A 17,885-nucleotide genomic window follows, 5' to 3' on the forward strand; every position below is an offset into this window, starting at 1 on the left:
ATTCATTCAAGCGTAAGTCCCTTTGTGTATTACCAACAAATCACAACGCCCATTGAGTTTATCCACACATCAAGACCTGACTAAAGAAACCTTGGAATCGCCATATGATCTTCCGGCAATCTTAGCATAAGTGGTGATTTTTCAAGAGAGGATAAATTATCTTTGGGTACTTTATTCTAAATGTTTGGTAGATGATAAAACAGACACCAACACTTTCCAAAATTGTTTTTCATTACTCAAGGTTGCTGATTTTTTTTAGCAGTGAAAGATTGCAAAAGTGTTAAGACATGTTTGATAAGTGCTGCATGGATCAAAAATTTGCACCAAGGAGATTTTAAGTTTATTATGAATTATTTTCAAAATTTATTTCCAAATTTACTTTATTTTAAACATTGGCTGCTAGTAGTTCTACTTCAATGAGCCAGGGATAGATAGGACTTTCAGATTTGACCAAGCATCACCTCTTTGGTGACATGCCATAATAACTTAGCAGCTTCCTAGAGGAGAGGGTTATCTTTGGCATTGTAGTCAATGTCATAACAAATATTAGAGCTCATATAGTCAAGTGAAAACAAACAGTGTGTTTTGGCTGGCCAAGGAACCAGATTTTGTCTGGGTCTGAACAAAAAGGGTTGCCAAAGGAGCAAGTTCTCTCATATATCAAAGAACAGGAAGTAGATATTGTAAGTGAGAGAGGAAAAACAGAAGCCCATGATATATCCAAGGAAGGATCATGCAAGCCACCTACAGAGCCATCATTCACCTCTCCAATAGTGGTTGCCACACATCCCTTCAGTGTAATACCCTCCCAAGAAGACAATAACCCCTTTCTTTCCAGCAAAAGAGGTCCATTAGAAAGGTCATTTCAAAATGAGGCAAGGGGCACTGCAAGTGAGAACAATGTGCATTGCATTTACGCTAATTGACTTCCTTTCAACCTCACAAAATCATAATATTTGTGGGAAATTGTGCCCTTTTCATCTACAGTTTTAAAATCCAATAAAAAAACAAAAAAAATAGATTCTATTACTCTATCACTTAAATTCAAACAGCAAAAAAAAAATCTGAATTTTGGCACATTGAACCAATGGACAATAAAGCCAATAATGGAATAGTGTGATGGTTAAATTATGGTGTTGTGATTCTTGACATCAAGGTTCAAACCCCTTCTGGAGTGTTATTTCTGAGCGTTCATGTTGAGAATGGCCTCACCAGTTCATAGCTCTGGTCAAATGCAGTTACCCCCAATTTTAAAACCAATGGACAATGAAAATAATCTTTTTAAATAGTTCAATGTGTTAAAAAATCAGACTGAATCAAAAACCAACTTTGAAATTAAAAAGATTAAAAAAACACAAGCTTCGTGTTTGGCATTCACAAAGGAAAAGAAACAATTTACATCAGTAAATGAATAATATACATGCCTGGATGTCAATAAGACCTTCCTCGTCCTCCCCATTTCTATTCCTCCTCTCTTCCTCTTTTGGTGATTGCGAAAGAGCAATGCACAAGGATTTTAAAGTTTTCTTAAGTTGGGAACCTTGGTAGGCCCTATTTTAGGATTTTAATAGATTTGGAATGCTTTTTGTTTGAGTTTTTCTGGAGAAGTATTATCAATGAGTGACCCTCGGAACACCTTGATGTCCACAAGATGAATGGGGATGTCACAACATCCCTTGGTCATTTTAGAAACACTGGACTGCAAAACAAAAACTATGGGATGTACTCTCCCCATCTCCACATCCCTAAACCATCCCGGACGTCCAAGATGGCTTGCCAAGCCTTGGGGATGCATCCCCAAATAACACTAGGAAATAACAATCTCCAACACTCAATAAGAAGAAACAACATTATAAAAATAACTATATGAGAGTCACATGTCTAAAGTTGCATGAAATATATTTGAAACAAAGGGAAGGGGAGGCAGCAAGGAGAGCATCAACCAAGTCCAAGACAAAGGAGACATGAAAATTAGTTGTGTTTAAGCATAAAAGGTGTAGAAATAATTCACCAATTCTCATGCTTTAATTTCAAGAAACTTGATTACCTGTTCTAGTACAGGTTTCTACAGGTACAGAAATTGTGTACGGGTGCTTATCAAATTTTTTTGCCTCAGATTCAGTAAATATTGGGTAAAAGCGCTCCAAATATATTTTTTAAATGTTTAAGAACATAAAAATTCTATCAATGTGAACAAAATTAACCATACCATGCAAACCTATAAAATAAACAAAATTATCCACTAGCTTAATGAAGTTCCTTCCAGACCTGAACGTCAATGAAAATTGAGTTTGAAATGAGAGATAATTTTGTGCTTTTTCCTTTTTGTTTTTGTAAACTTTTAGTCATCTTAGGGGTTCATGTTATTAGTTTATGTTTTAAAATTTAGGTTTAGACTGTTGACTTTTCCTTTTTGCCATTTTCCATTTTAAAAAATTGTTTAAATCTATGACACCTGCAGGTTTGTCCCAGATCTGCCTTGAGTACATGCCATACTAAACCAGGGCAGAAGGTACACTCCTCAGGTTTGTCTCAGAAAATTACAGGATATTACCAATCAGGATGCTATTAGAAGAGTAAAGTCAAGAGCATTTCCAAATGCAAACAGGTTCATGATCATTGAAACCAAGTATGGATTCATGAGCTCATGGGATAAAACCAGGTTATGATTTTGATATGGATCTATTGGCATCAATTGCAAAAACAGAACATCATTGTCATTGAGGTGGTATATTCAGCAACGTAATTACAATTCATGGGCGGATGAGGGTCAACAAGAAATTTCAAACCCTGCCGACAGCCATTGATCCTTTTGATCAACAGCTAAGATTCAAACAAGCTAACGGCCCTACTGGTAATGTTATTGCTCACATGAGTTTGCATTTATGGTGGCAATTAAGGGAGATATAAGAATATTTTTGCCGGTTCTTTGTCGTAAATTGGATTACAAAGCAAACTCAGAACTCGTGGTGATTGAAGAAGGCAAAATTGGAGGGTTTTTCTTGCAAAACAAAGATTTCTCAGAGTTTTAAAGCAGTTTGGTGCCAAAAAACAATAAGTAAACTGTCGCTTTCTCTCCTGCAAATAGGACTTTTATGCTTTTCAATTAGGGTAAATTGGAAAGGTTGTTACTATTTAAAACTCAAACCCTAGTTTTATCAGACTCCACTAAGAATTGCGAATTGAACTAAAAAAAGCTTTAGGGCCTTCCCTGTAAAACAAGAATTAGGAGCAAATCTTGAATTCTCAAAACCCTACTAGCACAATGGCCAGTTCATCCAAAGGGTCTGCTAAAGGCCAACCTAGGGCAAAGAGGCAAAAGAAAGAAAGAGAATTCTGAGATTACCTAATTGACCAATTGCCCGGCTCTGCACAAAGACCTAGACATCAACAAGGGGTAAATGTCTAGCATGATAGACTAGAAGATATTCAGAGAGGTTGCAAAGATGTTATACTGCCAAGTGCCAATGGATGGCTATGCTCTGTTTAGGTACCATTATAGAAAAATGCACAGGAAGATTCCAGTGTGCAACCCTTGGAGACTAGGATTAGCCAAACTGGCGGTACCAAATGTCTTTGTGAATGTGGAGTTGATTAGAGCCCTAGCCGAAAATCATGTGCCAGAAAAGAAGATAACTACACACATTAGGGTAAAGAGATACTTGAATTGACAAAAGATTATATCTGCCACGTGTTCAAGCTAGACTCTAGCTATGAAATGCCAGTTGATTTGGGTTCCTTTAATAGAGTATGATTATAAAAGGAAGTGGCTCCCTCCTCATAGGCCTAAGAAGAATAACAATTACAGAAGTTCTCAAATGTGAATAAGCCACCTTTCTCTACTGAATTGTTTGAAGATTATTTTGAAAAAAAATACTATGCTGTCTGTTAGATGCTTGGCTATGATGCTCGCCTGTATATGCCAATCCATTTAATGGTGCTTACTGCAAATATCCAAAGTTATGAAGAAAAAGTTTCATTTATATGTCAAAACTGCAAAAAATGAAGAACTGGTAATAACCAAAGGGGCTAAGATGTAAAATATAATTGTGAATTTGTAAACAAAGTGGTTCAAGTTTAATTTCCCTGGATAGTCTGTGATGTACCACACCTTCAGACTGGGCCCTCATTTATATCCCCAATGGTTGTAGTATCAGCTAAAAAAGTGTCAATTACCAAGTGCCAAACGGCCCAATAAACCATCACAATTAATGCAAAAACATTCGAGGTGCCACCTCTAGCCTTCTAGTTGTACATCAAAACTGATTTTCTAAGTTCATGCTAATATCTTTCTTAGAAAGCAGTTTTGGCCAAATCCTATTAAATCAATGCAAGAACATTGAAGGCACCATCTCTGGGTGTACATCAAAACTGAGTTTCTAAGTCTAGAATCTTTTCAGGAAAGCAGTTTTGGCCAAATCCTATTAAATCATCTCACTTATTCATTTGCAGCATTTGTTCCAAGCGCCCAGCCAGATCTGGTATTGCCTTTACAGAAATCTCCTTCCATGTTCCCCAAAAAGGAAAACAGAACAGCAGTAGAAACTTGTAGCTGAAAATTTAATATAATCATGGCAGAAACTTTGCCAAGAAGAAGCATTAAAGTAGGAACTACAAAATGCATAGGCCACTATAAATAAAAGGCATATTGACTCAAATCAGACCTTGAGAAAAGGTGGCACAACTTGGAATACAGACAAAGAGGACTTCAAGAATAGGCCCGAATAAATGGCAAAGAAAAAACTTAGAGAAGGCAACTTGAGGATAAAAGAGACTTTTAGAGACTTTGGAGCTGAAAAACAAGGATCAGTGGTAAAGCTATGGTGAAATGTTACAGAAGCCTTCTTGATGGTTCCTAATATCCATAACCAACTTTCCGATTTGGGTTGTAATCTAGAGAACACCAAGAAGTGATATGGAAAATAATATGGTGAGATGTGTTGTCAAATATCATAACCCACTGAATGAGATAAGAAGTGAGCAGAACATCATATCAATAAAGCACAACAGTAAGAGTAAACACAATGGACCACTACTTCAGATACCCCCACATCCTCACGTCAGTAGGTGATGCAACTAAGTTAAACCACAGTGAGTGGATATAACTTATAAGTACCAATTACCATTACATACTGAATTAACTAAGCTAACGGATGACTTACTTTGGGTAAATCTGTCCAGATAAGTACATTCAGAATCACACATTAAGCTCAATAGGAATACATGCACAGCCCACTGGCAAGTTTTAGGAGTCACAAACAGCAAGTTTACATTTTCTGGCATTCCATTCAGTTTAAATGCAAAAGCATGCAGCACATTCAGATTGAAGCTATCACATTTTCAGAAACATATTGATTGAGAAGGAACAGTGTGTCTATCTCAAGAACAAATAATATAAACTTAGTAAAACATTCATGCTAGCTGTATATAATGATTATCTTAGTGTTGTTCTAGGATATCCTGTGTTGCAGGATTGTACGTATTTGCCTATGATATTTCTCTGAATTCATGCTGTTATTAGCTAAAACAAGACATGTATTTTAAAAACATTAGTAGAAACGACTCTTATCTAAATACTGGGAGGTATCTTTTGGATACTAATTCTTAAGTAGACTGCCTTTGATGGGAAGACAGAATAATCCTACGACTTTCATAATCACATTAACAAATTCACAAAATACAGTGTTTGAAACAAAGAAAAGCCTTATCAGAAGAATTATGTGGATAACAACTTCCAATGGATTTAATATGCAACAATATATAAAAAAGTAATTTAACTCACAAATATTACTTAATTAAGTGCTGAAACTATATTTCTGCACGGAATATTGTAATTTGCCCTACCAAACACAACCTAAATGCAAAAAAGCAATCACCTAAATCCCATTTTACCTCAGTTTCCCTGGGATCCCTAAGCTTGCATCTGACAGAACAACCCAAGCATCCTCCATGGTATGTCGGGAACCTTTATCTTCTGCTGCATCTGCTTCGACGAGAGTGATTTCCCTAGCTACCTCTGTAATGTCACTTTTCTTATTTGAAATGTGCTCATTTGCCACTAAGTTATCATTCTCCTGCCATTTTTTATTTCCAGTATCTGAGTCAATAATTAAATTACAGCCACAATGTGTTTTTGATCTGCTTCATTTAAATTCAGTTCACTTACTGTTAAGTTATTGTTGCTCTGATAATTTTTGTTTTCTGCATCTTCCCCAGTATCCTTGGTCCTGTCATTCAACAAATCAACATATTTTCCACTCAATTCATTTTTCACAATTTGCACTTCATCAGTTTTTGACTTCTTTGCTGTTGGTGAAGTACTATCAAGTGCATCACATGTGCGCTTGTTCTCCAACCCTGTATCATTAATATTTTTATTTCTGGCTTGCAGATCAAAATTTTCACCCATTTTCTTTTTCAAATATTGAGATTGCACGGTAACTTTGGGTCTTGTTTTATTGGTAGTAGAATATCCTGCAAAATAAGCATAGATGAGAGCCATATAGACACAACTAAACTTATGTGCTGCTTTGTTGAAAAATACAAAATAAAGAATGACTGGTAAATTCTGAAACTGGATATAGATGCATCAAAAATGTTCAAGAAATCCAATTTGTAAAAAGGTTTGAGAGAGCTAAAGCATTCTTACAAAGGCCCCATGCAGTAGTCAATATATTATGAAAATTTTAAATAAACTGAAGACAACTACAGAAGAATACTTACTGATCTATGTATGCATGGACCTAGTGTCCATGATCATCTAAATTGAGAGTTTACGAAATGTTAAAATGCGGTATTTCAAAAATATTCATCAAAGACCCTGAAACTAAACGAAAATTTCAGTGGGAAGGAAGTGGAACACAGGGCTCTTCCCACAGCTCCAACAAAATTAAAACTTCCAATCGTGCAAAGATTTATTTTCATGATTTTGTTATTATAATAATGATAGTTTTACAATCCAAACCATCAGGATCTTTCAAGTTCTACGTTCAGAAATGGGTGTACATGCAAAGCACAAGAAAATTGCAGTACTTGTTTCATTGATGGCAAGATGTAAATCACATGGTTGCAAACATCAGCAATTTATCGCAACTAACCCTGATAAATCATGACTTGACACCATCAGACAAATCTTTTCAATTAAAAAATTGCATTTTTTTTAAAATCGGTCAAATGAATCACTGACTCAAATATCACAATAAATTGTGATTAACTATCAAATCACTATTTTTCAGCAATTTTTTCCGCTATATTGTGATATCTGTTATTTTTAGTAACTTATGCTACATTTTCGAATTCTGCTATTTTTCAGACATTTCTGCTGCATTTGACCATGCAACATCGCATTTATCAGATTGGATCAACTGTCAATAGCTTCACATCTACCCTATTATTTCCTATCTCCAAGTAAAGTAATGCCCTAAAAGGATTTTAACTTTTTAATTTTTTAATTTAGTACATAACATGAGTGCACCTTAACACTAAACCCTAAATTTTCATAAGAGTTTGGGGTTAGCATTAGGGTTTCATTTGTATACCTTATGTAAACCTTAACCCTAAACCTGAAAAAATTTTAAGGTTTGAGGTTAGGGTTAGAGATTTGATTTCATACTTATAGTATGCCTTAACCTTAACCCTAAACACTAAAAATATTCAATGTTTGGATTAGAGTTAAGGTTTTCTATTAATATTATGTGCTAAATCTAACCCTAAACCCTAAAAAAATAAGAGTTTAGGCTTACGATTAGGGTTTTTGTCTAAGTTTCTGAATCAGAACAATTGGTATCAATGTGTATGTGGGTACAGTATGGCAATATAGAGAAAATTTGGAAGCTATTTATGTTAATAGATATTCATTATTCAATATTAACATAATACAATCAATAAACCCCCATTCAAGAGATAAGAGGCATTAATCTTGGGAATAACCAAAATAGGAATAATATGGAGAGGAAAGGAGAGGGTAATGAGAAGTGGTTCCCTCCTCTAGAGGGCTTTGTAAAGTTGAATTTTGATGGAGCGTCAAGGGGTAAGCTATGTTAAAATAATATTAATATCTTCTATAATGGTCATCTTCTATTTTAAGTTGTCGACTTATTTAGCTTGTTAAGTTAGCTTTTTATTATGTAATTAGCTTTTAAGCTTTATTTAGCATTTAGCTTTTTCATTTTAGTTAATTAGCTTTTAAGATTAATTTAGCTTTCACGCTTAATTTAGCATTCAGCTCTTTAATCTTTTACTTTAACGTTATGTACTAATTATAGAACATCGTCTTGTAACCTCTATATATACGTGTGTATATCATTCAATGTAATCATCCGATTATTGAATCACTCATTCAATTTATTTTTCATGGTATCAGAGCATGGAAATTAAAAATTTCGAAAATTTTTGTTTTTAAAATTTTTCGAAGTTTTTGTTGAAAGGATTTTTTTAAAACTGTTTTTTTTTTTAAAGTCTCGAAAAACCCACCACAAATCTGCAAGCAGAATAAAATTTCGACTTGAACTGAAGGGTCAAAACCCTAGTCAAAAATTGTAGAAACCCTAGGAAAATTTTCAATCTACAAAAAAAAAAAATCGTCAATATTTTTCTGGTTTTTTTTACAAAAAAATCAAAGGTATTTTTTTATTTTCTGCAAATTATTATTTTTTTCTGATTATTTTCAAGAAAAATTTTAGGTTTTAAGTTTGTAGAAAATTTTAATTTCTAGGTTTCTTCCAAACCTCAAAATTTGCGCTTGGAATTCGTGCCAGAATTCTCCACTAGGGTTTCAGATTTTTTGTGCAGCTGCTTCTATTCTGATTTTTGAATCAGATTCTTCTGTCTCATGCTTTGACTAGGTTGACCTCGTTCAACCTCCATTTTTGTGATGGCATCTTTGACCAACATCATGTTGGAACACAATCAAAAGTTCAACAGCTGCCACAACACCTGGAAACAGTGCATGTTCACGATATCTAAATATCGTTGCCTTGATCAGATTGATTTAGGCCAGACCTCATCCTACAAGTCCCAGGGTTTTCACGATTTTTTCCTCAAAAATTGTTCGCAAGGTTTATAATTTTCCCTTAAAAATTATCTCATCTGTAATCCGCGATATTCGCGTAAGATTTTAGTTATCTGGGTTTTACCCTTTTTTTCCACAAAAACAATGATTTGTAACCTCAGATTTCTTGGTTTTTCGATTTTCTCCTCAAAATCGTAAATTCTCTTTTCAAGGGTTCCTATTTCAGGTTTTAGAATTTTTTCCTTCAAAATTATTATCTGTCATCCACAAAGCTTGTGTGGGATTTCTAGGTTTTCAAGATTTTTCCTTCAAAAATTGTTTGCTGGTTTTTATGATTTTTTCCTCAAAAATCATCTGTAATACGCGAAGTTCGCGTGGGATTTGTGATTTGCGAAGTTCTCTGGTTTTGATTGATTTTTCTCCTCAAAAATCAAGCTTTGTTGCAGTCAATTTGGGTCGCACCTGCCAAGGCGTACATCTGCAACCGTGGTATCTTGCAGTCAGTTTTGGAGTTGGTACTCTTCTGCAAAAGAGTTTGCTGATTTTTTCCTCAAAATCATTGTTTCTTCAGTAATTCATGTGTGCCAGATCTCTAATTCGCATGTGAAGGCTACATTCACTTGGATGGCTTTTGGTACTCTTGGTCATTTACATTATGCAAATCCTGGGAGGGTCTCTGTAGCAACAGAGTGTTCTTTGCATCTGTGATCATAACACTTGCAGTGTTTCCTGTAGGGTATTGAGTACGATGACCATTAGGGAGGGTGTTAAAATAATATTAATATCTTCTATAATGGTCATCTTCCATTTTAAGTTGTCGACTTATTTAGCTTGTTAAGTTAGCTTTTTTATTATGTAATTAGCTTTTAAGCTTTTTTTAGCTTTCATGCCTAATTTAGCGTTTAGCTCTTTAAACTTTTACTTTAACGTTATGTTCTAATTATAGAACATCGTCTTGTAACCTCTATATATACGTGTGTATATCGTTCAATATAATCATTCAATTATTGAATCATTCATTCAATTTATTTTTCAAGCTAGGCTTAGCTAGAAGTTTTATTATTAGAGACTTGAGAGGAAATTTCATTTATGAGGGTTCATTAGTTTTTGGATATAGATCCAATAAAATTGTTAAAAGGCATACTCTGCTTGCAGGTATGTTGGTAACTATTTCTGAAAATGTGAGAAACGTCATCGAAGGTGATTCCTTGGTAATAATAAATACTCTATTTAAAGGCTCGACTCCTAATCAAAAGTTAAAGAGGAATGTTGAAGAGATGCTAAAGCTAAAAGATAAATTAGCAAATTTTAGCTACCATCACTATAGATATAATTTAAAAGGAGTAGCAAATATTCTCACAAACATAAATGTTGATCAGGAGCCTATTATAGTCGTGTATAGTCAAAGATTTTGATTGCTTTTTAAGCTTCCAAGCACCACAATGCATTGTCAAAACCCCCTAGAGAGCTCTCTTTTGGAGCTCTATCTATAGAAACATCATTTTTGCCATGGTATAGGGAAAGGGTGGCAACATTAGTGTTCTTGGCATTGATTTGAAGTATCCCTATGCAAATTTCTCATGCACTTTAATTGCTATTAACATTGGTAATAGTGAATTGGAGAGTGTAGAGGTCCCTATGGATTGGCCGGATATAGACAAAGCACGAGAAGAGTTGTTCTAAGTGCTTGCACGTGGCAATTCTTTATATCTTGTAGTATTAAGAGTATGATGAACAAGCAATGTTCCTAATAGCTTTAAAAAATTTGAGTGTTTTCTTTAGCTTAGTATAAGTGAAGGGTTAGTGGTTTTGCTTGCACATATGACTAGCGTGAGGAGCTCCAACAAGGGAAGAAAAAAAGTGCATCATGGCACAATTTTCAACAAGAGGCTTAGGCCAATATTTTCTTGTGACACAATTGAGGCCCTCGGGTTTATGAAGGTGATAAGTAGGATGGGTATGGCAATAGGGCACAAGTTGTAGGTAATATTATTAGGTAATTTTATAACCAATGCAAATGTAAGGTTGCGTTTGTTGAAAATCTTTTTGTTGTCACAATTTGCAAACATGATGGTGAGACCTCCTAAAGTTGGCCCTAGCCTCACAAAATGATTGGTATGTAATCAAATTGAAGGTGCTAAGTTAGTCAATTCCCCTACTCCTAGGGACTATTGTCTAGGAAGCATGATTGAATTGCACGAAGAGATTTGTGTCTTTAAGACATTTGGCAAATTTTTAGTAGAAATGTGTTACACATAGATAAGGGTATACATAGGTTGGAAGTGATAACTAACTTCCAACATTCTTTGGAGGCTCTTTGCATTGAGCTCGTAGATAGTGAATGTTGGCCCTAAAGTAGTAATTATTTGTCATGCTTGTCTCCTTTTCTTGTATTGTAAGTTTTTACAATAATTCAAATTTCCTTATTTTTACAGCTATTTTTCTGATTCTATGTTTTTTTTAGACTGTAGGAATTGAGAAGACCCCGTTGGAATCATTTGCAGTTGCGCCAAAAGCTAAACGAAGCTATTATTATTATTAATTAATATAATATCTATTAACAAATGATTATTGAAATTTATTTATTTACTAAATATTATTATTTAATTAATACTAATAATATTCTTGAAATATTCAAATGAAAATAAATTAATATTATATTATAAATTATAAACATAATTTACAATTCTTAATTGTAACACAATTTATATATTTAAAATAATAAATGTATAATTTATATAACTGATGTTATACTCCCTTAATTTGTGAAGAGACAAAATCACAGCCTTGGTAAAGAAGTATATGGTCCATATTTAACATGATAGCCGTAGAAGACACTAATCCTTGCCGTCAAGACGGATTCAGTAATACTAATCATGGGGTGGTTGTGATATTAATCAATTTACTCATGTTCTAAGGTTGTGTGTGGAGGGATGCGATCTTGGTTGTAACACCCATATGGTTACAGTAGACAAAGCAAGTGATAAACAGGATCATCATGAACAGCAAATTATGGAAAGAAAGTGATTATTAGTTACCAACAAAATACACCGATCAGATGATAGCAAAGATGATATAAATAAATTTGTTTATATTAAGAAACTAGTGCAGCGATTTTGTAATGGTTACCAAAATAAGCAATGGTCAATTTCAGATAAGGATTGTGACTTCTTCAATGACATCGTTAAATAAATTAATGAACCTCGATTCTACTAAGCAGCGCTTATGGCTTAAAGAAGGGAAACATTAATGGTATTATTATCACCACCAAATGAAAAGTATAACCCATGCTGATAACTAATCACTTATTAGTATCCCACTAAAGGGTGTGATTCCATCAAGAGTTAAGTGCTAGGATTTGTTAAAGAATAACGAAGAGATGCAACCCTTCACCCTCGTATCCCCTTGATACATATTAAGAGGCATCGATAATGATTCCAAAGGGGGAAACCTTATTAATCAGACGTAGTAATGGAAATAGGGAAAAAGCTCAAATAAGGAGATGTACGGCAGAGAATAGGAGGGAGGATTGGATCAGATCAGAACTATTATTAAATTACAGGCGGAACATCCTTGTTCCTAGTGGTATGCATGGTGATGTGCTTAATTTGTATGCTTAGTATATGAAGCCCGCTAATGTCTTCATGCAGAATTTCCATAATAGTATTAACATAGTCTGAAAATATGTATTATAGTAATATATAATTTCATGACAGTGACAGACCAGATCTGACATGCAACAGATCTGTCTGCCATTACAACCACTAAATATACTCATAACTAATAATGTTTTAAGCACTAGTAGTATTAATAATAGGTTATTAGCAAATATATAAATAATTGATAGTATTATTTAACTTATTTATTTACTGATTTATATGATCAAATCAGAATAAGAATCATATATTATATATTAGATTGTAAATTAAAAAAAAGAGTTCATAAGATAATAAACAGTAAGAAGAATATGTTTATATTTAAATAATTCGTGTTAATACTGTCAGTGTTTAAGAAGTTAAGTCCCAGGATAGGGTGAGAATCAGCAACCTGTAAATCTTCAGGGAACCTATTTGATTGTGGTATCCAAGCTCTTTGATAACAAAGACCATCATCTTCGTCTTTAAAGCTGAAGTAGGATAAAGGTTGACATTCGCATTTAGCATTATGAATGATTAAACTAATTACCTAGTATAGTGAATGAACAATTTAATAATTGATAAATCAATTGAACTATGGAATATCACTGATTTGATTCAAGTCGAGATGGAATTGTTACTTTATCAATCTAGTTAGGCCATAAGCTTGTTGAGATGGGTTAATTATGGTTAAAATAGGCCAAATCCTAGTAGGGTACATTACAGATAAGTAGGATGGGTATGGCAATAGGGCGCAAGTTGTAGTTAATATTATTAGGTAATTTTATAACTGTTGGTAAACAGATTTGTCACTGTGAATTCTCCTTTAAAATTGACCCTGTTCGCCCGAAGAGAAGTGACAATTGTTCCAACAGTTGGAGAGATTGCGATCAATCTGTAATCTTCCTCTACGTTTGAGAGGGGCAGCTCCCTCGTATGATGGGGGTATTTGAGATTTTTGTGTACTTTTAACCTGAAAGTACATAAAGGAGAAAACATAGAACTAAGAAATATTAAAGAACAGAAACCCCAACAATAGACATACAAATACCGATTGAGATTTCACAATAGATAACGATTACAAAGGGGAATTTAAGCACAATATAAGTTTAACTCGCAAATATCTCAACATACGAAGAGATGGGTAACTCTAGCACATCCAAACCAAGATACCAAAGCTTGATTGTGTTTCATTACATTAATTGCATGAACTGTAAGCATTCCAATAGATGACAGATGATTTGCACATAGACAAAAGATATCACTAATTTGACATACGAAAGATTAGTAATAATAACTTAAGAAGCACCTCTAGCACATACGAGCTAAATGCATCCTCTATTATCTTCATGAAATTATACAATCTCAAGAACTCTTCTATACATAGTGCAAACACAAAATTCATCAAACTATTTCTCTAAGAATTTCTCCATAGTCTCCCCTCTGTCCAAGTATCCCCCCTCCAAATGAATTGGCCTTGTCTTTATACGCATCTTGCAATAACTAATTCATAACCACTCGAGATAACTATCTAAGGCAACCACTTCGTGTAACTACCTGGATAATCCACTTAGGAAAACTACCTAAGTGACGATTTCAAAAAACTACCTTTTGGAAACAAGTTAGGACAACTAACTTAGGAAAACTACCTGGCTAATCCACTTAGGATAACTACCTTTTGAAGACAAGTTAGCATTTACCTAACTTTAACAAAGCTAAATTCAAAAAGGCTAACTTTGATTACAATAAGTGACATAAGTCACTTTTTCAAAAGTGTAACTAACAACTTTTGACTTTGAAGAAGGACCAAATCGTTGACATTGTTGAGGAAGTTTTTGATCTCTATCTGCTCCGTTTATCTCTTTTGATAGTATCTTCAAGAACTTGATACTTGCATGAAGAATGCTGGCAAACAAAAGGCTTCCAAACCTATCTCACCAAATCTGTCATGTGTAAGCTGCAATCGTACATTTGTGAGATCATAATTCTTGACACTTTTTGTGCAGGCCACGGGCTTTGTCTATGCTTTAACAATTCAGTATGCATGTTTACCGCGGGCATTCCAAACATAATATCTAGCACAAATCTCCACTTTTATCCTGTTTTAGTGGACGTCCATACTACGTTTCAAAGCTTCTACATTGGAACCACATCCCTTGTAGGCATTTTGACAAATAATTCGTTTGTCTTCTCTTTGACTCCACAGTTTAATTGCAACTCAGACACCTGAGGAAAGTCTTTTATCCTTGTGCTTTGGACTTGCTAATTGCAGAGAAAGGTAATGGAATCTGGCTTCGGCCTGCCGATTGCATTTGACTTCTAGTTTCAAGTCTTCATCTTGCGCATATCTTGCAATCATCGTATTCTTTGAGGCATTGTGTGGAATAGTTCATGTGCCATGTCTATGATTGCACATCTTGCACGCATATCAATATGGCTGGGGGGAACTCTGGAAAATGTCGAAAACTCCAGCTTTTGCTATAGCCATGATTTGCATTGTGTTGAATGTTCCTTGTAGCTGCTGCTTTGATGCATATCCATAACCTGTTCAGGAGCACCCATTCTGCATAGTCATGGATAACTTTGGCACGGTTTGCTTGAAAATTTCTAAAGCCTTTTCAACAAATCTATTATGTGCGAACCTTGAAGTCTTTATAATGCATGAGATTACATCTCTTTTGAAGCGCTCTGACAAACAAGGTTATGGAGTTTGGCTTTATACCAACCGATTGCATCAGCTTCACATTTGAATTCTTCATTTTGTGCAGATCTTGCAGTCATCGCATGTCATGAGTTGACATCGATTTAAGGCGTTTGTCAAGCAGTTCACCGTGCCTTGTTTACGGTTCCACATTTTGCATGTGTATCTATCAAATCTTTGGCACTTATAACATCTTCCCATTATCAACTATGGTTTGCTGAATGTCCACACACTATTTTGGTGCTCCCATTATTCTCATTAGTGAAAGAATTTGGTTGTACGCCTTGCACTTGCGTATTCTTGAACGAATGAAAAGCCTTGTCAAGAAATCGGTTTTTGTGAATCTCCTGATCATCGCGTTGTGAAGCGACATTCTTTGAGGTGCTTTGATGGATGCCCAGTTGATGTTTTAAAACTCCCATTTTGCGCAGCCATGAAGGATGCTTTGAGCAAAGTTGTTGATTTCGACTTTAATCCTCTTAATTGCATTTGCTCGAAAGTTTGTGAAGTCATTTTCAACACACCATTTTGTTCTAATCTGCAATCGTCTTATTGAAAACTTTGAGATGACATTTGTTGGATGCCCATAACCTGTTCGAAAGCTTCCATTCTGCGCGATCAGGGAGGATGGCAGTCAAGGTCGTGGAATTCGGTTCTAAGCTTGGTTTATCGCATTTGCTTGAAAGTTTCATATTTGTATATATTGCAATCATCGCATTCCATTTTGATAGGATATATGAGTTAATTACAATAACTAACTTCTCATCGTCTTCTTCATTTAGAGACAAAACTTGCCAATAAGATTGATGAGGTTAAAACTTCTTCTTGATTCGGCAATTCTCACAAGATCGACAACTTGTGGATATGAACTTGCCGATAAACTTCAAATACCAACTGTATCTAAAGGGTGGCTTGTAAAACAATAGAGATAATCTGCACGTGTGATATCCTTTGGGCAGCTCCTAAGCTCATCTCTATTATCTCATCATTGTATGTAATGAGTGAGTACAAGTGTATTAGTTAGTTATCATAACCAACTCTTTCTTCACTTAATATGTCGGTGTTTTGCTAAACTTAGGCAACATGCTGAAATTCCCGACGCATGAGCTATAATAACTAACTTTCAGTGAGTGTGAATGCATCCCCATTTTGCTGCAGTTTACAAAGTTGGCAAATTGGCCAATGATAATTTTACCCACATATGACAACTATAAGCGACACTCGAAACTCTTCCTCCTTCGGTGAGTTTCATAAGTTCGGCAACTTGTGAAAGCGCACAAACTTGTCGATGAAGCCTTTCTCTTGCTAGTGCCTTTTCTAGTCTTTAAGGAAGTTGCTGACAACTATAAAATGTCTGAACCATCATTTCCTTTTTGATAAGTTATGAGTCTTTGGCAAAATGCCGATGAGCGGGAGCAATACTTGAACGATTCACCAATGAATGTGCACACGATCGGTCCTTTACAAACTTACTCTCAAGCTTGGCCAACTCTTCGGTCCACAATTTAGGCAAATTTAGTAACGAAGGCAAAAGGGCCAACACTCTTCATTGGCATCAATACTAACTTGATCGAGATGGTGCAAGACTGACTTGGGAGCTCTTATTTTGACAATCATCTACACAAAAATTTAAAAAATTCGTCAAGTTTGAAAATAGGGGTAACAATAACCAATGCAAATGTAAGGTTGCAAACATGATGGTGAGACCTCCTAAAGTTGGCCCTAAGCCTCACAAAATGATTGGTATGTAATCAAACTGAAGGTGCTAAGTTAGTCAATTCCCCTACTCCTAGGGACTATTGTCTAGCAAGCATGATTGAACTGCACAAAGAGATTTGTGTCTTTAAGACATTATGTGCTAATGTTGGCAAATTTTTAGTAGAAATGTGTTACACATAGATAAGGGTATACATAGGTTGGAAGTGATAACTAACTTCCAATATTCTTTGGAGGCTCTTTGCATTGAGCTCGTAGGTAATGAATGTTGGCCCTAAAGTAGTAATTATTTGTCATGCTTGTCTCCTTTTCTTGTATTGTAAGTTTTTACAATAATTCAAATTTCCTTATTTTTACAGCTATTTTTCTGATTCTATGTTTTTTTTAGACTGTAGGAATTGAGTATACTCTGTTGGAATCGTTTGCAGTTGCGCCAAAAGCTCGAACTATCAACGCCTGATACAAACGCCAAATTTAACCCAACCCACGAGAGGTGGTTAAGCCATGTCACAAGTCCACAAGGAGGTGCTGACCACCAACTCAACAATCTCCCCCTCCATGAGCCTTCAACAACCACTAAAGGGAGACTTGAACCCATGACCCAAGGCTTTGATACCAATTGTTGGAATCGTTTGCTATTGCACCAAAAGCTCGAACTATCAACGCACTATACAAACGCCAAATCTAATCCGACCTACAGGATGTGGTTAAGCCATGTCACGAGTCCCCAAGGAGGTGCTGACCACCAAGTCAACCGCCCCCCCTATACCAGCAGTGCACTAGGTAAACTTTTTAACATGACCGGTGTTGCTAGCGCAACACA

The 17,885-nt window shown here is 35.2% G+C and overlaps 1 protein-coding gene across 8 annotated transcripts in view; it reads right to left on the bottom strand.

Moving 5' to 3' along the window:
• LOC131051056 (probable protein phosphatase 2C 8) overlaps nucleotides 1-17,885 on the bottom strand; it is a 187,917-nt gene that overhangs the window by 145,866 nt on the left and 24,166 nt on the right. For all 8 annotated transcript variants that reach the window (XR_009107071.2, XR_009107069.2, XR_009107068.2 and 5 more), the window contains 2 exons: nucleotides 6,167-6,474; nucleotides 5,893-6,074 (listed from right to left, as the gene is read on the bottom strand). Coding sequence is in view for 5 of the 8 variants with exons in the window: in XM_057985405.2 (XP_057841388.2) it covers nucleotides 5,893-6,074; nucleotides 6,167-6,409 (425 nt within the window). In the remaining 3 variants the exon portion in view is untranslated. The remainder of the gene's footprint in view (nucleotides 1-5,892; nucleotides 6,075-6,166; nucleotides 6,475-17,885) is intronic.

This window comes from Cryptomeria japonica, chromosome 6 (genome assembly GCF_030272615.1).
Source record: "Cryptomeria japonica chromosome 6, Sugi_1.0, whole genome shotgun sequence".
Lineage (NCBI taxonomy): Eukaryota > Viridiplantae > Streptophyta > Pinopsida > Cupressales > Cupressaceae > Cryptomeria > Cryptomeria japonica.